The 21829-nt window shown below is 44.4% G+C and overlaps 1 protein-coding gene across 1 annotated transcript; it reads left to right on the plus strand.

Moving 5' to 3' along the window:
• Positions 1 to 2085: 2085 nt before the first annotated feature.
• Positions 2086 to 19944, plus strand: sh3bp4 (SH3-domain binding protein 4). Its single transcript, XM_080018545.1, has 4 exons — positions 2086 to 2278; positions 2372 to 4725; positions 18058 to 18246; positions 18734 to 19944. The coding sequence occupies exons 1-4, from the start codon at positions 2137 to 2139 to the stop codon at positions 18956 to 18958; spliced, it is 2910 nt and encodes a 969-aa protein (XP_079874671.1). The 5' UTR covers positions 2086 to 2136; the 3' UTR covers positions 18959 to 19944.
• Positions 19945 to 21829: the final 1885 nt, after the last annotated feature.

Below are 21829 nucleotides of genomic sequence, written 5' to 3' on the forward strand. Positions count from 1 at the left end.
CTCCTTCGAGTTTTTACGCCATCATGAATTATGGATCACAAGCCGGCGTCGTGGTAAATAGCGGGAGTCTTCACCAAACCAGCGTGCTCCACTGACCCACATGTGCATTTCGCAATATGGCCCCTTCAACCCTCTTTTGTAGTCATCTTCCATTTACATCGACGCAGCGGCACTATCTATGTGTGGAAAATGCATGAAAAGGCTTCTCCCCACCAATGGGGAGTTCATGTGTAACTGTGGCATAGTCTGGGAATTTGTGTCCAAATGCAACGTTAATCTTCAAGCTGACACTTTTCCACAAGGCGTGGAAAGTGTTTACGACCTTCTGTTTATGTGAGGACTTGACAGACCTCGTGAAGTCAGACTAGCACTTTGTGTTGCAGCTGGAATTCACCTCAAATCCAAGTGCAAAGTTAAAGCCCCTCTTGGAATTTATGCCCCTAGACCGTTCATTACATTTTTTCCCATTCCAGTCACAACTTGTCTTTGTAATGTAGCCAAGGCATTGTTTTCCTGGTTGTGGGTTGCAGCTTGGCGATTTATGCCCTCATTTGCGTAGAGTTAACTCTGCCTCAACTTTGGGGTGTGCTCTGTGCTTGGGACAATGGGAGGCTGGGTGGGAAAGTCATTGAATTCAGTATCGGTAGCTCCAGTGAAATCCTTCTGAGAATGTTTGAATTTCATTGAATGAACACCGAAAAAATGTCCCCCATACAGTGACAAATCAGAAAGTACAACCTTTTGGCAGATTTACTGTCCATTCAAGAATTGTGTCTCTAATTTGTATGTATTTTGTCATCCATACACTCAGAACCCATCTGAATTAATTCTGGGTTAGTTAATTCTATATCACATACATTTCTTCTGATGAAGAACCACCCTTTGCCTGAAATGATAATATCTCGAGGATTTTAAGGGGAAGAAACTCACTTTTCCAAAATCGAATCTACTTTAAAAGTCAAATCCTGCCATTATTTATAATGGCCACGAACCAAGTCAGTAATTATCAGCGATTTTTACATTTCTCTCCCTATTTTTAAGAATATTTATCCTGGAAACCAATTGCACGGTTTCAGATAGGACCTAATTTGTTGAGAATGTTGGCACATCAATAAGGCGTCTGCACAAAATCCTGCAATAATAAGCTGATTTGTCTTTCAGCCAAGATATTCTTCCCTTGGTCTGATTTTGAGGGTTCCGCAGATCAGATCTGTAGTCCTTAGAGGGAGCTTTGGGATCAAAGTTACGTAGATGAGTTCCCTCTCTATAGCACACACACACACGCGCGCACACACACACACACACACACACACACGCAACTTTTTGCGCACAATGCAGTCACACCCCACTTTCACAGTTTCCTATGCTGCCCGATTTTGTTGATTCATGACGTTGTTTAAAAAACCGGCTCGCAAGACATGCACAACATGCGCCCTCCTAAATGAGAACATTCCGGAAATGAGTCTTCAAATACTTCAGCGAAAGTATGACGAATGAGAACCATAATCAGCTTCAACAGCATGAAGAATTTTAAAAAAATGGGGAAGTTGCAATATTTAGCTCTGTTTTTATTTTCCAAGTTTCCAACAAAAACGATGTTTCATTGATCTTCCTTATATAATATTTAATGGGTTGCATAAAAATGGATTAAACAACATCCTTGCTCTTGCTCTGCTATTGTCACCATGATTACGACTGAAGAGGTACAGCATGTTTGTACGAGGACAACAAAGCAAAAACATCATCCCACCACCCTGTCAAGTGCCATTTCTATTCCTTGGCATGATTCCCATTTTTTCTGTTTACACCGTTACTTTTGTTAGATTTATTTGATTTGTTTCTTGGACAGTGCACATTAAGAAACACACCTTGAATATAATTGACATAAACTGACATTCACAGTTGGCCTTGGATCAGGTTCTATCTTTTTATCTTCAAAAAGAACCAGGGCCTTGCTTAATTGGATTCCACAGCAATTAAAGGTTCATTATAACAAGCACTCCCTTTGTTGATCCAATATGTCGCATTTCTTTCAGATACCATGGGAGGCTGTTGACAGCTGTTGGAGCTGGTGGAGCTGTTGACGCCAAAGGGAACCAAAGGAGAACAGCCTGAGCCGGAGCGGGAGGACAGCGCATGGGAAAAATACCAACAATGGCAGCCCATCGAATCAAAGCCTCTACCAATAACAATATTTCCCTCCCTCGCTGCAAGTCGGAGGGGACGCTCATAGATCTCAGCGAAGGAGTGTCTGAAGCCAGCCTTACCGATGTCAAAGGTCAGCTACTCAAACTCTAGAGAATATTTCCTTTTAGTGAAAATAATCTATGAGAAAATGTATTGATACATTTTTTTTCACCATCTTTCTTAGTGCCTTCTCCCAGTGCCTTACGACTGGATGCTACAGCCTCCTTCGGCACTGCCAGGGAAGTTGTTGCCATTAAGGATTACTGCCCGTCCAGCTTTACCACCCTCAAATTTTCCAAAGGGGACCGCCTTTTTGTTCTGGATACCTCCGGTGGAGAGTGGTGGTATGCCCACAACAACACAGAGATGGGTTACATCCCTGCCGCTTACGTACAGCCCATCAACTACAGAGACTCCTCATTCAGCGACAGCGGGATGATTGACACCATAGGAGACTGCCATGAGGAGGCAGCCAAAGAAATGGACCTCCTAGGGGAGTGGACAGGAGTAATTCTGAAACCAACCACCTTTCAAAATGGAAATCCTTTCACAACCTCTACCAACCCTTTCTTTAAAGTGGGTGTTCAGAGCTCACTGGATCAAAACTGTAATGAGAAATCTGTGGACCTTCTTCTGTTTGATAGCCTGGCCCCCTCTGCACCAAACTCCACCAGCAGTACTGTCAATATCAATGGCTTTGGCAATGGAATTCATGATTTGAACCCAATCATCCCCATCTCTGGAACAGGCCAGACGTTACGCAGGGACAACCCGTTTTTTCGGAGTAAACGATCATACAGTCTTTCTGAGCTTTCAATCCTTCAGGCTCAGTCTGATGCCCCACAGGGCTCCACAGGTTTCTTTGGAGGCCTGAAAGCCCCTGCACCGGAACAGTTCCAAAGCCGGGAGGATTTCAGGGCAGCGTGGCTCAATCACCGCAAGCTGGCTAGGTCCTGCCATGACTTAGACTCATTGGGCCAGAGCCCAGGATGGGGCCAAACACAGCCGGTGGAGACCAACATAGTCTGTCGGCTGGACAGCTCGGGTGGTGCAGTTCAACTTCCTGAAACCAGCATTAGTATCCATATACCTGAAGGCCACGTGGCTCCCGGAGACAGTCAGCAAATCTCCATGAAAGCCCTGCTAGATCCACCGCTGGAGCTCAATAATGACCGCTGCACCACAGTCAGCCCTGTGGTGGAGATAAAACTCAGCAACATGGAGACCAAAACCACCATTACCTTGGAGATGAAAGTGTCTGTAGTGGTGAAAATGGAAAGCAGGCAGACAACAGAGGTCATATGTGTCAGGAGCGACTGTAAAGAGGGTCCTTATACACCTGTTCCACAGGCATACATGTATGGGGACACAGTCCAGGTGTGCCTGGATAACCTTGAACCGTGCATGTATGTGTGTGTTGTCGCTCAGTCCGAGTCAGCGATTTCAGACTCGTCAGTTTGGGAGCAAGTTGTGAAAAAGATTACCCTAGGGGTGTATGGTCCGAAGCATATTCACCCCTCCTTCAAAACTGTTGTGGCAATCTTTGGCCATGACTGTGCTCCTAAAACTTTATTGGTCAGTGAGGTCGGAAAGCAGGCACAGTCATCTCCCCCAGTAGCACTGCAGCTTTGGGGTAAACACCAGTTCGTCCTGTCCAAGCCCCAGGATCTCCGAGTCGGGGTATATTCCAACATGGCCAACTATGAGGTGAAAGCCAGTGAGGCCAGAGTAGTCAGGGGTTTCCAGGTCAAACTGGGCAAAGTAAGCAGACTTGTTTATGTCATTGCCTCGCGCACCACTGAAGACGTTTCAGATTTCACCTTGAGGATCCAGGTCAAAGACGACCAAGACTGTATACTAGCCCAATTCTGCGTTCAGACACCAACACCACCCCCCAAGAACCAAGGTCCAAAGACATCCGTGCAAAGGCGCTTCCTGAAGAAGAAGGAAGTTGGTAAAATAGTCTTATCACCGCTTGCCATCGCCACTAAGTACCCAGTTTTCAACGACAGGAGAATCAACAACCTAAAATTTGGAAAATTAATCAAAACAGTCATCCGCCAGACAAAAAATCAATACCTGTTGGAATACAAAAAAGGAGACTTTGTAGCTCTCCTGAGTGAGGAGAAGATCAAGCTGAAGGGACAGTTGTGGACAAAGGAATGGTACATTGGATATTATCAGGGCAGGACAGGGCTTGTTCATGCAAAGAATGTTCTAGTTGTTGGCAAAGTCAAGCCAATTTACTTCAGTGGGCCTGATCTTACCACTGCACTCTTGCTGGAGCAGATACTGAAGCCTTGTAAGTTCCTTACGTACATCTACGCCTCTGTAAGAACTATTCTGATGGAGAATATAGGCAACTGGAGAGCTTTTGCAGATGCCCTCGGCTACACTGACCTTCCTTTGACTCACTTCTGCCGGGCAGAGCTAGACAGTGAACCCGAGAGGGTTGCATCTGTGCTTGAGAAGCTGAAGGAAGACTGCAACAATGCAGAGGGCAAGGAGAGGAAGTCCTTCCAGAAAGAGTTACTGGCTGTAAGTTACAGTCTTGGCCGTTACAATTGTCTTCCTATCTGATGTTGCAATGCAGTAGTAATATCCCAAAGATATTATTGATTTGTGAAGATATAAACAGTCCTGTTCTGACTTTTATTTATTTATTTTTTTCCTTAGTGTGTTCATTTAAACTGTCCAGCATTTTGTTGTGCTTCAACTAGGGGATTTATCCCTTTCATAGCACAGTTGTGACTCTCCTCCTTTCTGCCTTCACGGGATCAAGGCTGTTTCCCAGTACGCGTAATAAGTGCTGTGCATGCATCAAGGTCTGAGAGGGAGTTGTGGAGAGCAGCAGAATATTTTGCCCAACCCATCTCTGAAATTGAGTAATAGCGCAACATGGCGTATAAATACTGCGTCTATAAATTGTTTCAATATCTCTGGCAGCCTTGATTATGTGTTGTCTTCATTTTAGTCCCTCTGCACATATGAATCAACTAGGCTGTCAGACACCATCCTTAGAAAAGGAACCCACACTATCAGGACCACAGATGCTTGTAAATTATGGACTAACAATTAATATGGCAGGCATCCCATTATGGCAGTTTCTGCAGTGGCAGTAATACATTTTTATTTTTTTTCTCTCAAGGTGTCCGCCCTCGACACTTCACATTAGCATATCAGCCTGTTCTAAGATCATCTCAACTCTATAACTGACATCAAAAGTGACCTCTGTTAACATCTGATTAATTCCCTCTTCACCGATCTTGTACATTTTCCGTGATATAGGATTGCTCACACCTGACTCATGCCATTTCCTTGTGAATTGGCAAGTGCATTCAGGTGTCTTTCACTGCATTCACACTGCAGGCAAAGGTGGCCCAAATCAGTTTCTTTTTGCTCTATGTTACTCAGATCTGTTTTGTTCTGATTGGGGCAACTTTCATACGTGGTCCTAAATCAGATACAGGTCAGATTTTTTGCAATGTGACCTCAGTCTGAAGAGTCATATCGGAATTCATGCGACTTTTACGTCACTTTAGGGCAACATTCGTCACAATTCTTCTCTGGCGGGAGTCACTCGATGAAAACAAACAGCGGTCAGTGGAGGGGCAGAAGAATGTGGATGCAGTGTCAGAGAAAAGTTAAGAGCCTTAAAGCCAAGTTTAAAAAAGCTTCATAGAAACAAGAGAGGGACCATGGCCATGGCGTGACCATGGTCCTTCTCTCAATAACTAAGACCTGTAATGTCCTTGTTATTGTTCTTGTTAATGTGTGACCCGTGACCAGTTAGGACCTGAATTTGAAATTGGCCGCATCGAAAAATAATGTGAATAGCAAAACAAACAAAAAACAGATCCGAGCAATAAATCCAAATTCAGCACTAAGGTTTGTATTGTGAACATAGCCTTTGTCTTCAGTGACAGAAAAAATGAATACTGGTGTTGTATTTATCAACCCCTTTTGCGACTTGACTGTGGATTTTTTTGTCTGGAGTCTACCCAGCTGGCTGTGGGCGTAGTGTAGGGAGTCACGTCTGTCTTTTTGAGGGTCACACGCCTGCATTCGCACGCCAACCTGTTGAAACCCATGCAAACAGCTCCACGTATACAGGAGCTGAAGAATTGGAATTCAGAATTGAATCCAGCTCTCTGGAGCCGAATCAACTCGAATCACCCGGAGCTCAGTTACGGCCTAAACACTCTCTCGGCTCACCTCCAACTTGCTGCCATGGCCATGGTTTCATGAACCCATTTACATTGGTGCTTTTGCTCAGGGATTCCTTTGAGGAATCGGTGCTGTCATGTTGTTAAAAAGGGTTGTGTTAACCTGCAGTGTCAATCCCTCTTGCCTGAGAAATGTTTTTATCCTTCCTTCTCTCCTCTCAGTTACGCCCCTCCTTGAAAATCTGTCAGTGGTCACGGCGTAGTATAACAGAGCGGGCGCTGGAGTCAGATGGAACACTGTAATTTACTCAGGGTTGTAAACAGTAGTCGCAACCATTTATAGATGCAGTGGAACTTCAGCGTGAAGAAGAATAACATTCAAATGTCTAAATAGGTGTCTTGTCTGCTTCTAGTGCTCTTCGGGATCCTCCAGCTTCAGGTTTTCAGTTCACAGAACAACTAGTGCTTGGTTTGAACACAACCAACGCGCACACCAAGCTGGCGAATCACTCAGGCTTTTTCTTTGGCGGACCTTAAAGTCTTGTATGTGCCACTTAAAGGAATCTGGGGAATAAATGGATTTTTTTCTATGACAGATGTGTTTAGTCTTAGTGGGCATAGGCTGACAAATGAAATTGTCCTCCCCTGCCTCTTTTTCAAATGAACAGTTTTCTTTGTCACACAAGCCAATCTTTTCATATTTGCCTTTGTGTCATTTGACGGTGTGTATTTAGAAGAAATATAATCGAATCAGCAACTTTTGCTGTCTCCTGAAAGAGCTGCCGTTGTCCTCAAAAGTCTGAATACATTTTCATTTACTTTGTTTGAATAGAAAGGGTTCATCATCTGCAAATATATGCATATAAAACCCTCACAATTATGCATTATTTTTTTCCTCCCCAACCGGCTCTGCATTTGACTGCCTTCCTTGGCACCGGAGCCGGATTGTTTATGCATTCAGACATACGGTTATTAATTAGAAACACTTCCACTGCCAATACAAACATTTGAATAATTCCTTTGCATATACAATGGCCACAAATCGAACTTTTTCTCTAACCCAGAGAGTGAAACCAGATGGATTTACCTATTGGCATTTGCAAACCCACATGGTCGGTGTTTAGGCAGAAATTAACTTATGTTTGGTCTGAATAACATAACTACTTTTTTGTAGTCAAAAAAATAATAATAAGGCGTTGATAGCGATATCTAGGCGTTATATCCATTGCCCACCCTCTACTGTGTAGCCCTGAGATAATTTTCCTTTAAATTAAGGATTGTGTAAAGTGCTGTATTGATGTACACATGTAATTTTTGGGAACATCAGTATCTGGCCTTCAATGGATATAGTGGATAGTCTGGTGGGGTTTGGGGTGATGGGCATTGTTCATTTTCTTTCACTGATATTGATTAGTTTGTCTTAGACCATAGCAATAATAACCGCCGTTGTCCCTGGAGTCCCTTTTAGTCTGAGGGATCACGGCCGCTGGGCGGCTTCCAGTAACGACTGAACAGACTGTACTGAAGCCGTCAAAGAGTTCTGCTGGAGTTACAGTATGAGGCTCCCTCCAATGAGCCGAGCCAGCTTTTATGTTGCCGCATTATCCCGACAGATGCCCAGTGGGTGGATGTCTCTACAATTAATTATTTAACTTAAACCAAAGCTGCCGGGCAAGGGATGTGCTCCAGCTGTCTTCCACATATTTCATTATTTGGCAAAAAAGCTCAGGGTAGCTATAGGGTAGTTTTATTTCTACAATCAGAAAAGGCCTTTCCAGAAACCACTTGACAGCACCATGACTGCCACTTCCATTTGTGTCTTTAGGGAAGAATCCTAGCACCCACTTAATTAAGGAGTTGCCTAACATTCAGTAATCCCTGTTTTTCAAAGCTGAAATACCTTTGTATCTAGTGCATAACACAATTACTGTACCGTGTGCTCGCTCCTTGCTTTTATCCACACATCAACGACTCTCAGGAGCCCCCGCAGGTGACATATATTTGAACAGGATGTTCCTCAAGGAAGTTCCCATGAGCTGGAAAGCTGTCCTATTGTGTGCCCTTGTGTGTGTGTGTGTGTGTGTGTGTGTGTGTGTGTGTGTGTGTGTGTGTGTGTGTGTGTGTGTGTGTGTGTGTGTGTGTGTGTGTGTGTGTGTGTGTGTGTGTGTGTGTGTGTTCGTGTGTGTGTGTGAACAAACGTGGTCATGCATAGATGTGCGTCCGTGTTGGAGGTTGTATTGACTTGCTTCGATTCAGTCTAGCCGGCAGCTTCTAAACACAGAGTATTAACCCCGCAGAGCACTGTAGTTTCTGGCCTCGCAAAAAAAAAAAGTGAAGACGGAGACTTTGAGAATGTGCCCCAAATGCGTCCTCGTGAATTCACAGTCAAAGACCCGGTGTGTAGTCTTGTCGGGAAATTAAGGAAAGAGATGAGGGTGCCGAGTTCCCATAGTAGGCGAATCTTTCTGACTTAAAGATAAGCGTGTGCTGGCTTGTTAAGGCTGAACAAGCTGAATTGTACATCGATGTTGCAACACCGGGACTGTCCATCTTTGAACACAACTCCGGGTGCATGTGCAGATAATCTTCATAAATATCACGTCCTAAAGAGGTGGAAAAATACCAAGCTATTCAACGTTATAATATTTATATCTTTACATATGATACTGAACGTATTATGCTTGTAAACAAAACTGTAATTGCACTTCCCTGCTGTTTGCATTGGTCTGGTAACACCAGTATTGCATCTGGTAACGTCTCATGGTCTCGGGCGTAAGTTTGGCATCAATTCAAAGTAATATGATTTTAAGTCCTGTGATCAGCGGGGACCTCTGTCGGAAGTTCTGTAGAAACTGGGTGAAGATTGAATTTAGCTTAATTATCAAATAAGTAAACCATTATCCCAGTATACCTCCTTAGTCTGTTAGAAAATCTGTTCTTTGTTTGTTCTTGCTTTTTTTGTGGTCTTTGTGTTCTGTCCTCAAATTGACCTTATCATTTAATCAGATTAAATACTTGATGGTAAAGAAATGGTTCTGCGTGGAATCACAATCGCAAAGTAGTGAGTGCTGGTAATGATAGTCTCCGTGAAGCCTCTCCCTTAAACCCAAGCTATTACCTTCAGCTCCCCTGGAATTCCTTCTTACATAACAATGATCCAATATGGGAAGTAATAGAGGTCTGTGTTGGTAGAGGTGGTCGTCGCTGCCTGCGCTGTGCCGGTGATGACAAATGGGGGGGCCGAGGTGCCCTTTTCTTTTTTTCAGTTTTGAGGATCACAGGCAAACAGATGTTTCCTGCCTCCATTGTTAAAAAGCTAAACAGAAGCGCCAGTTATGGACCTGGAGGCGCCTGTGGTCCACCCGACCTCCCTGTACTCGACAACCAAGGCCAAGAGATGTCACCAGACCAGACAAACACCTCGGTATTGATCATTTGGCCATCTTGTGGGGATGACTGTTCTGTTGTAAGGTATTCAACCACCAGAAATATTTGAGAAACAATTTTACTATTTTGTGATATTCTGATAACAAAATCCCAAACGATACCTACTTTCGGATCACAATATGTCTATTAAGTTGAATGACGTGGCTCTGTCTCTGTATAATACTCTGATTGGTCAATAGCGGCGATCAGCAGTCAGTTTTTTCCAAATATGGACTGCTGTCGTATCGTTGTCACGGACAACCACTTCTCCGCCTGGTTTTCCGTCCCTCTTTTCAGTCTGTCTACATGCTAAGGCTGACGCTGTCTATCGTCGACTTCTTTTTACGTTACATAGAAACTACAAAGGAAGACTTGAAGGTTTGAAAATAGGTTAGAAATAGGTTAGAGGTCAGATGGGTCATGAAGTTGCTTTGTAGGGCGATTCGTTTGCTACGTTGGACTGCATTTCTTAGTGGGAGCTCTTAAGCCATGCATTCTCGTATAAAACCATTCCAAATCAGTACTCTGTCTCAATGTATTGTTTTAGTGAATAGCCGTGTATTAAGCCGTGTAATAAGCAGCATAATGTGCGGCCAGCCGGTCGTTATCGCAAACGACATTCAGAGTGATAGAAGAGGGGGTTATTTTGCCTGCCTGTTCCAAATTTAACTGTCGATATTAAGTGGCTTCTGCCATGCACTGACCCTTCAAAATGTGTATGTGCTTCTTTTTTATACATACAGCACAGAAACATGCTTATGTTATAATCTGGGAAATCAACCACTGGACCTAAGAACATAATATGAATTATAGTGCAGCTAACAGCAGCTGCACTGCACTTGGTCTTGGCTTTGTCAGCCGTTTGTCACCTTGTTTTGGGGATACAAGAGTCGCAAAGGCTCGTCTTCCCTACGGCCGCAGATGCCCCAGCCGGCATGAGATTAAGTCCCACCGTATTGATTTCCGCCAGCTCGTTCATTGCAGATTCCCCTCGACTTTCCGTCTCGAGCGGCGGAAAAATCCCCCCCGGGCTCCCATTCAAAGAGAGAGGCATCCGTAAGCGGAGCAGTAGCTTTGAGAGCGAGGATTTATGATTCCTGCCATAACAGGGGTACTTGTGTCGCGCCTTTGGCCGAAAGGGTTGGTGGGGTGGTGGGGGGGGGGGGGGGTTGCGGTTTTCAGAGCTCCAAAAAGCTTCAGAGCCAATTCTTCCCCCCTTCTGAATGATTTAGCCGCCCCCCAAAAAAGCTGATAGGCCCTGGGAAATAATGATAACATCCTATTTCTGGAGCAGGACCGGACAGGGCCACCGGGGCTATTATGTGCGATTAGTTCTGGGCCTTGCCATTTTTGTGCAAATCTTTTCGTGTTTTTTCTCCAACATTCCTAGGCTCACAAACACACACACACACACACACACACACACACACACACACACACACACACACACACAAAAGTATTTTCTCAGTTTTTTGGGGTGTGGCAAGATGGAATCGTTTAATTGCATGTGCTCCCTCTCCAGAGAGGCCTGTCTTGTTCGATAATGCGGTTTTTTTTGCCATTCAGCGCATGTTAAATGAAAGAGGTTCATCCAAAGGTTGGAATGTCAGCGACGCTACCCACAGTTCTCTGGTCTCCTTCCTGCATCCCTGGGAGCTTTTTGTTGTTTATTTGTTTTATTTATGGGGGGTCCGAGCTGTGGTTGTCCAAGCCCACCGCAGCGGAGGCGGCGGGGAAATGGGGTGTTAAGCAGATTTTTGGAAACCCACCAATGGGTTGGACGTGGGAAGAAGCAGAGGCAGTCTGGCTGGAAGCAGTAATATGGGAAAGAAAATTGCAATGCGAGGACGGAGCGAACGGGGGAAGCGTGGGTTTGAAAATCCAAGCGGAAATGAAGATGGGAAGAGAAATGACACGACGGAGATAGGGGAATTGAGATTGAAGTGTGTGTGTGTGTGTGTGCGGGGGGGGGGCAAAAGCGCAAGGCAATGAAAGCAAGAAGCAAATCGAAGAGCTGGTGGAGGAGGTGGAGGAAGGATTGGGGGTTGAAAGGAAAGATTGAGTTTGGTATTTTTCAAAGGGAGGGAAAAGAAAAAATACAACTCCTTCACACGATATCTCAGCCTTAGCCGCGATTTGGAGGGTTTTTTTTATGTTGGCATTGAGAAAGGTAGGACGTAGAATTGTATGTGGGATTGTATCAGGCAGATGATTTATGCAGCAGTCTCATTGCACTGATTGCTGTACCGCTTAAACTATCCATGGCATTTAGCGAGCTAATGCATGCACACACACTATTCAAACACACACACACACAGTCTCATCACCACCATCCATAATACTCCAGCTGACATGTTGGATGGAAAACAGCCCACGGTATAATTTCCAAGCAGTCTGGCTATACGTGGAGCGAAGTCTGAAGCTGCGTAAAGTGCCACAATTGCGCTCATACTGGATTCCGGAGCCATTCAAAGATTATTTTAAATCCAATCAGCAGATGCATGATTCGATACGCGATAAACACTTTTACAAAAATTCACAGTGTATCGAAAAACCACACCAGAATTACGAGGAGAAACAGCAAAAATTTTGACGTGGACTTTTACCTCAGTCTTCATGCAATATTTAATGAAATATTTAATAATGTAAAAGCCTTTTCTGTGCTATACTTTAATTAACCTGCCCTGCCCTGCCCTGCCCTGCCCTGCCCTGCCCTGTTATCAGTAGGACCTAATTGTGAGTGTGTTCTTTTTGGTCATTAAAAATCCCAGGCCCTAATGATGACTTCTTCTGTTTGGACAATTTTCTTTTTCTGAGACGCTCGCCCCATTAAGCCAGCAGAAACTTTTTTCTAGTTCAGAGGAGGATTCAGGTATAGATTAGACGAGCAATTAAACGCCAGCGTGGAATGACCCGGCTGCAAAGGAAGAACAAAATAGGCACCGGGGAGCGTTTGTAGGCGGAGTGCGATTGATTAAAGTCGATCCTTTGAGCGCTCGGGCGAGCTCCGGGTCTGTAAATGGGGGGAAATGTGTGTTCATGAAAAAGGGGTGTTTTCGGGGGGGTTCATTTGCGGTTGCGGTTAACCCTCCGGGTCCCCGTGTTTGGTTTTCCGCGATTTGTTGCGCTTTACTCGGCGTTGCTTGAATGCTTATCTGCCTCCAACGCGGCGTTTTGAAACCTGTGTGCCGTGAGACCTCGCCGGGTGTGCCGTGAAAGTGTTTCGAATTCCACTTAAGACACATAATGGAAACTAGCTCTCGCATTGCAAGGTCAAAATTGCAAGACTGCACTAATTCATCAGTTCCAGTCAGAATAGCAGCTCTGCGTTCATCAGAATGAGCTCAAGTTTCACACTGTAAGTGAAAGCTCCACGTAGTGATGGAAAGGTCAACTCTTTTTACAAGTCACTCGGTAAAATGGGTCGTTCAAGTATCCGACTCGTCTTTGTGAACGATGAACGAGAGTCAGAAGAGTCAGAAGCGCTCTCAGTTGTGAATGAAATTCTCCCAAGAATTGTGTTATTCTGTCAAAATCATTTATTTTAGTGGAATGCAAAGTGGTAAATGAGTCACATTTGATATGAGTTACGCTAAATGCCGTGACTTATTTTTGCCTTGGACTTTAGATGAGTCCTCAGTGACAGTGACAAGATAAAACATAGACAGATTGAAATAAACTGCGACAATTTGACTGCATTTTACAACATTATGCATTTCAAAGGCAATAACGGCAAACGACTGACAACATGCTCAACCAACAGAGCTCTATAAAGGCTGTAACAGTATAGAGTGGGGAATGGGGTTAAGGGGGGACTGGGGGTTAATTGGGGTATGGGGGTTTAGTGGGACTGGTGGTTAGGGGTGGGAATTGGGGTTCAGCGGGGTCTGTCCCGCTGACATTCTCCAGTTGGGCAGGTTCTGATCAAATGTCCCTCTTGTTCCACACCCGAAGCATTTCATCGTATCAGATGTGGCATAAACAGTGTAATCCCCCATTCTACATTTCAATGTTGTTTTCAGTTTCGTTGCATTATTTTTTTTAAACCACAGAGACTTGTCTTACAAATACACATTTAAGCTGAGGAGCTTTGCAGCCTATGAAAATCAATTTAAGGTGGAGCTCCGCCCCCCTGCACCAGCTGCCTCCATCTGCAGCGACCACAGCAAACAAACTAAACTAGAACAACGATCGCGAACAAAACAAAACACAAAATAAACTATGCGTTCATATGGAACACAACAAAACAAAAGTAGAAAGAAAAAAGAAGAGAAAGTTAGAAAAAACTCAGGCTGTGATGGTGCTTATCGGTGGGCGGACCCGCATGAAAGCGAGAAAGCACTGGCACCGGGGAGCAACCAGTTAGGTTCCAGAGAGGCGGAGAATTCCTACAACTTGTTTCAACAGTTCAGTTTTCATCAGAAGACTATGGCCCACCCATGGCTACGCGCCTGCTCAGTGATTATTTTCAGTTTTTAAGTCAAAGTCTCGCTCACCCACTGACTCCAGACTCCCGACTAATTTAAAAGATTTGTTTGCAACGAACGAATCGTTTGTGAACCTTGCATCACTATTATTAGGCACAGTTCTGTGGATTTGTGATGTTTTGTGACGTTGATACTGGTAACGTAGTGCCATGGTAGGAAAAAGCTAGGGGAACCCTGATATGTCATCACTGGTTGAACATCCTTAAAACTAAAGGGTCGATACAGAAAAAAATAATATATACATATATATATACACACTTACTGTATATATTTTTATTTGAATTGAATCAGTTCTATATGCGGAGCACTGTTGTTAACTTTTCACGGCGCCTGCATTTAAAAAGCTGGAGGTGAGGGGGGAAGTGATGCCTTTTATTTCAGCAGGGATTTCCTGTCGCTGTTATCTGAAGAGGAAACAGGTGCTTGTCGGAGACCTTATCTCTCTGACGGACCCTTCCGCTCGACAACATGCGCACGACCTCCACAAAGACCCCCCAAACAAACAAACATCCTCATGCATACAAACAAAACTTGGAATCAGAAAAGCAGAACCTTAGAAATGCTGTGGCCCAAAAACAATCGCTCATAATAATGTGGATTAAAGAGTAGGACTATGCCGTATGACTGTTTACATAATATATGCAATTAACGATAATAGATATATAGATAGATAGATAATTTATTCGTCTCCGGAAGGAAATTGCAGTGTTACAGCAGCTCACGTTAAAAACAATAAGCAATAATAGTAAGGTAATAAAAACTTGGTAATATGCAAAAAAAAACAATAATGTGCAATATACCTAAAAATTTAACATTATGCAATACAAATAAATAAAAAAATAAACAAGAAAAATAATCCTTAAATAAACGATAACAATAAAATGAATGGGCAATATAGAATAAGCCTAAAAATTAACAAAAAAATATGAAATACATGCATATCTAATTAATAAAATTACAGTAAAATAAGATGGTAAATTCTCATTACAAGTTCAGCCTCAATTAAACGGACGTCTGTTGTTTAATAATTCAATTGTACAGTAATGTCATGTGGTGTGGGGGTGGTGTGGTTTGAGCTGCCACACCTGTCTTGGGCTTAGGTAATTGGGCCCATGATCAGGGTGGCTGTACGAGCAACAGGTAAAAGCCCCACCCACGTATCTATGGCGGCTGTTTGACGCAGAACTATAAAGCCTGCTTTAGTTGGGACAAGTTACATGCCAGATATGCAAACGTGACAGATATGCAAACTGTATGTGGCTTTGCCCTCTCCAGCAATACGTTGAATTGAGAAGTATAAATTCGACAACTTGTGGTTGCACAAGAAAAGTGTTATTGCACTGCAAAAAAAAAGTGAGGAGGACTAGAAAACAAAATAAGGCTTATCAGCAATCACATTCGTGTTTATTTGGCATTAGAAGGGATGTGAGGGGCCTGTTCAGTACACCAAGTACACATGGAGCACTGACAGTGTTGTCTTGCAAAATCTACTGCGTTTTGTTTTGTTTTGTGGGTGAGTGTATTTTTGCTTTTTTTGGTCATACACATTGCCTTGTTCCTTTGGATTGGGATGATGGTGTTATGATGTTTGTCCAGTGACTTGGGGGTCTAAGTATCCTGTGGTGGACTGTTGTCTAGATGTACTTACCTCTTCTGTATTGATCTGTTTTATATGAGATACATGATGTATGATTAATGACATAGGTTAAGTTTTATGCACTCATCTCTTAATGCTCTGTAGGCGTTAAGTGCTTTAATCTCGCAGGTATTGCCATTCAGCATCGTGGCCTGGATACTGAAGATAAAAATTTGCCGTCCTTGGCTAACTCTGGCACATGTCCATTTTAATTAATTTTTAATTCATGCCGTACATTGTCCCAGTCAAATAAGACATTTGATTCACAGCAGTTATTTCATTTTTTTAATATGTATTAAAAGTCTTGCATTTGCATATAGATGAGGTTGCAAATAGTGCAATTAGAGGTTTTGAGTGCAGAGGCAGGTCAGCCCTCGTGGTTTGGGGGCGTCGGGGTCAGGGTAGGGGGGCTGATTTTCTCCACAGCCACGTCCATCCCGTTGGCGCTCTCTCTCTCTCTTTCTCTAACCTGTCTCCGAGCGAGAGAGACTTGCCTGCTGGAAGCCCTTTGCCCCCCCCCCCCCCCAAAGCCTCCCGCCCTGCTCCCATATCCTGCCATTCCACACATTCCTGCCAGCGGAGCTAAGCCCAAATCAGGGCTTTAAATTCACCGCTGTTGAGTCTGCGAGTGAAAGGCAGCTTGCAGCCATGCGTGTCGTGACTGCGAAGTGCTTGAGAGAAAGTTGTGTTCGCGAGTGCATCACTATCTGTGTGTGTGTGTGTGTGTGTGTGCGCGCGCGTGTGTATGTGTTGTGTTGGTGAAAGTGGGTGGGGGTGGTATGCATGAGATTGGTGCGACGCCAGGGCTGCACGTGTGCCCCAGTTCCTACCTCTATTTTGCATGCGTCTCATTTGTTTTTGCAAATTGGCTTTGACCTGCGCTAAAGTCCCGCCTTGGAAGCTGCCATGAGAAGAGAGAATGTGTCTTTGCCCCAGGCCTGCTTCTTCTACAAGCAACATCTTTTTCCCAGAATTGATAGGGACAAAGAGTAGTGGTGGTGGGGGCGGTTTACTGGTGGTGCTGGGCGGCGGTCCAAAGTGGCTGGACCCAAACAAACATCAGTTAATTTGGCACGCCGCTCGTCTCTTGCCTTTGTTTGTTTTTCTCATTTTTGGGAAACAGCGCTGGCCATGTGCCGTGCCGTGCCATCCTCCGCCTTGGCTTGGAGCTCCGCTGATTCTTGCCCTCGCTTTCTGAGCGCTATCTGAGCGCTAATGGCCGAGCGCTCGGCTCCAACCGCGGTCCAGAGGCCCGACCGTGGCACGAGCCAGGCCGATTGGGCTGGCCCTCGCCCACTCATTTGCAATTCTGTCTGAGAATTCACGGTGAGGGACGAAAACAATATTTTGTGGAAAGGTTGAGGAGAGGATACACGGTACGCAAAACTTCCTCACTGCCTTTACCAGCTAAGACAATGTTCCTGCAGAGTGGTATATGCGACTGCACCTCCATATGTAATACATTTAAAGGTCCGGTTTCAAACTCCGGCTTGGTTTCTGCAGGTCATCTAGCATCACCATCGCAAGCTTATCAGAGTCTAGACTCCTCTGATCCCCGGCCCCGCAATGAATGGAACTAGTGCGCGGCGACAGTCAGAAAGGCTGAATTGTTATCTATCTAGTCTTTGACCCCGCTTGATATGGATCTTTAATCTCTTCAACCCCTCCCTGTTTCGATCCATAGCCCTTCTCACTTATTATATTATAATTTAACTTCATCTCGCTGTCTATTTGTGTTCTGGACGTCAAATTTGAAACCCTTATCGTCCGATGCGACTTGGTGTTGTGGCGTTGTCAATTGTTCCAACTGAAGGCTGAGCTGACTGTGTTGTACAGCGGGGTCTTCCATCGCTGACAGATGTGCTCATTGTTAGTTGCTGCAGATAAAAGTACTAAAGCAGATAAAAGCACTAAAGGTACATACACAGTACAACATTATGTGTACTGACAACTGATATCCCCGTACCCATTTTATCCTCACTTTACCCTTGTTAACAATTCACTACCGCAGTCTCTTTGACCCCATTTCTGCTTGTTCCCTAGTAGTGCAAAGTTAATCTCATTTTTCCGGGGGCCTTCGCTACTACATGCGTCTCCGCAACACACTTTTTTTGTTGTTTTTCCCCACTTAATCTCATGTCCATTCCCGTCCCAGGCTCTGCTTAAGATGGACTGCCAGGGGCTGGTGGCCAGGCTGGTCATGGACTTCGTCCTGCTGACCACGGCGGTGGAGGTGGCCTGCCGATGGAGGGAGCTGGCGGAGAGGCTGGCCAAGGTGTCCAGGCAGCAGATGGACGCCTACGAGGCCCCGCACCGCGATAAGAATGGGGTGGTGGACAGTGAGGTAGGGCAGGCGGTTGGATGCAGTGCTTTGTGTCATGAAGGGTGAAGCTGTATTCTCTTGAAGTATATTTTAGAGGATACCTACCTTTTTCTCAGTAACCCAGACCCCTCCTTAATAGTCTACCTAACTCATGGGCTATACCGCAGCAAGGGTGGAAGTTTAGAATTTCTATGAATATTCTTCTATGTCTGTATTTCTACTCATATGTATTTCTAGAGCCCATGCCTTCAGTTTTCAGTATTCTTCAGTCTGTAATACATCTGTAAATGTATTAACTTAGCTAGTCAAATTGATAGGGTTGCAATAATGTTTAAAGAACACTATTGAAGACCACAGAAATTGATGAAAATCCTGCATGTTGAAATTGTGGTTTTGACTGAAATGGCCTTCCTTTTCAAATGCTGCTGGAGCGGGAAGAAAGGAATACGGGTCTTTTAAAACACAAACTCCTGTATCCTTAACCGGCGTCTCCCAATGCACTTTGCAGGCCATGTGGAAGCCGGCCTACGACTTCCTGGTGACCTGGGCGGCTCAGATCGGCGACAGCTACCGGGACGTGATCCAGGAGCTGCACATGGGCCTGGACAAGATGAAGAACCCCATCACCAAGCGCTGGAAGCACCTGACCGGCACACTCATCCTGGTCAACTGCCTGGACGCCCTGCGGAGCTCTGCCTTCAGCCCGGCCTCTCAGGACGACTACGCCATCTGACGCCGCTCTCGTTGCGATTTCGGCGATTTTACCCGCCGTGCCGGTATTACGTGCGTGCTATCGTTGGGATGCTTCGTTCAAAGCCGTCAGCCGTTGCATTTTTTTTTTTTTTTTGTTGCTGAAGAGTCTTTTTCGTTTTGCTCTGCCTTCAGCCGCTCACACACGAGGAACTGTTGCCCAACTGCCCATGTGTGTTTGTCCCCAGCCAGATAACACAGTGCTGTACCTATCGCTCAGTATTCACAAAGACTTTTGTTCTTGTCTCTCATTATATGTATTTTTGTACTCTTAATTATGACACAATGGGTTTTTTTTTTTTTTTGTTGTTTTTTTAAAGAAACAAAAACACACACACACATACACACTCTGAACACTTTTGGTTGAGAACTGTGGATCAATGCTTAAAAACCCAGACACTTTTTCAAAGAAAATACATTCTTCTTCCTCGTTGCGAATGTCCTCGTCACAGTAGCCTTGTAACATGTGTCAAACCAGCTCGCTATGTATTTATTTATGCGTCAATTTGAGCGGAAACGTGCTCTTATTGGTCACTGGTTCTTTTTTTGGGGTCGGATATCTGATTACAGTAGACGTTTTCCAAAGGACTTTTCATCGAAACCCGTACATGACAACTGTATGTTTTTAAAACCGAGCTCTTCGACCCCGTAACAGCCACACACCTGCCTTAGATGCATTTTATTTCTATTTGTATGTTACTTTTTGGACACATTTGTATCCCAAATTGTCTCCATTTTATTAAATAGGCCTGTATTGTAAAAGAAAGATGGCCCAGTTTAACGTCAAAGCCACTGTAATACACAGCACCTGTCAAACAATCTGTTGTGTTGCATTCAGTGCTGCCAACCGCATACTGTAATTAGAGGTCCAAACGTGCGTAAAAAAAAAACATCTTTGGCATCTTTTTTTTTTGTGACTGCATTCATTTGTGGAAACATATAAATAAAATGTTAATATTTGTAAGCATAGATTGCACAAAGTTGTCTTCACTACCGACCACTGTTGAAAAAACAACTCGCACAATATGCTGTATGTGTTTTTATATTGTCTGCTTCACAAAAGTGACATAATATACTGTAATACATGTTATTTTGAAGGGATACTCATTTTTGGGAAATTTCCACTTTGACTGTCCTAACCAGATCCAGACACGAAGATCAATACCAATTTCATCCCTGTGTGTCCAGTACAGCCATAGCAACAGGCTCCATGTTAACTGTGTTAACTCAATGCATGGCAGCGGATGGGATCAACTAGCCTAGCTCCCAGTGAAATAGGGGAAATACACCTTCCAGCATCTCAAAAGCTGAGTCATTTGAGCGATACGTGTTGCATCTTTATGATGAGTAAAAATAAATAATTGTCGTATAATATATACAAACTGCATCTGGTGGTTTGCAGCTACATTTGGAAACAATTTTTGACGCATAGCCGTTTCTCCCGCCACTGGGCACCCAACTGTTGCTGTTGGGTTGCCAGGTCAGTCAGGTCAGATGAGTTTGGTTGAAGGTAACGTTCCTTATCAGTAGAGTGTGTGTGTGTGTGTGTGTGTGTGTGTGTGTGTGTGTGTGTGTGTCTGTGTGTGTGTGTGTGTGTGTGTGTGTGTGTGTGTGTGTGTGTGTGCATACTGTATATATATATATATTTCAGTTTATACATTGTATATATGTATATATACATGAGTGAGTGAGTGAGTGAGAGACTCCTGGGCACACTTTGAGAGCAAGTTCAATGTCGGCTTCAAAGAGGCAACTGGAACAGTGGGAAAGATAAAGAGAAAGTAGAATTTTGGGGGTGGGTGACCTGCAGCGGCCCGTCTGCCTTATCTCCCCCAGCACCGCCGCCATCGCCCGTAGTCTGAAATCGCAGGCATCAAAGGTTGTCACTGTCTGGCGTTTTTTCAATCTCAATTTTTTTCCCTCCCTTTTATCTGTCCACTTTTTTCTTTTAATGGGGGGGCGGGGGTTTGCTTGAAAAAATGTGCGGACCTTAATTAAATACACAGATAAATGGAGGAAAAAAAACGCAGAAAGGAGTGGAATTAATTACAGCGGGATATAGGCAAACATGCTTCAGATCCCTTGCCTGGAGTGCTGGTAATGAGCTCCCCCTGGGGCGATGGGGTGGTGGGGTGGTGGGGGCTGGGAAAGCACAACCTGGGAACTTTTTTTTTCCCTTCACCCGCGAGTGGATTTTAAGGCGTGGATAATCTGTACAAGCAGCGGGGATTCGAGCAGCGCGTTGATATTTTTGCTCAACGAGACAGAGCCATTAGTTCTGACAGAAAGCTCTTTGATTCACGTTAAAAACCCACCTTCATTCATTATTATGCATCATTTGAGTTTGGCGTCCGGTCGACTATACTTATTCAGCGAGAAATGCTGGAGCAATGTCCTGGAATTCCCCCCCAGTTGGATCGTTCCAACAGGTGGATGCAGGGGAGGTGGCGGAAGCGTGCAAGCGTGTGGCGCCGTCAAGTTGTCTGACAAAACTATCTCCACGAGCTACGCATCATCATCTCTCTCTCTCGTTTGGGCATTTGTTTGTTTTTTCCACCGGCGGCTCTAGTCGGTTTCAAGTCTAAGTCTAAACAATAGACAATCTAAAACATGTGTAATGGAACCGAGAATTGTACATCATAGATGGAGGCCTGTGTTTATTTTTGATTTTCTTTTGCATTGTAAGCAGTAGTTTGGGAGTTTGTTTAGCGTAGTCTCTGGTTGGGGTCTCTCTCTCTCTCTCTCTCTGTCTGTCTGACTGAACAATGACATTTCCATAATGGACTTCTAAATATAGCCATATGTGGTGGCCAGATAAGAGACAGAGAAATCAAAGTTTCCGCAGACGGCGCAC

This window comes from Zeus faber (genome assembly GCF_960531495.2).
Source record: "Zeus faber genome assembly, chromosome: 18".
Lineage (NCBI taxonomy): Eukaryota > Metazoa > Chordata > Actinopteri > Zeiformes > Zeidae > Zeus > Zeus faber.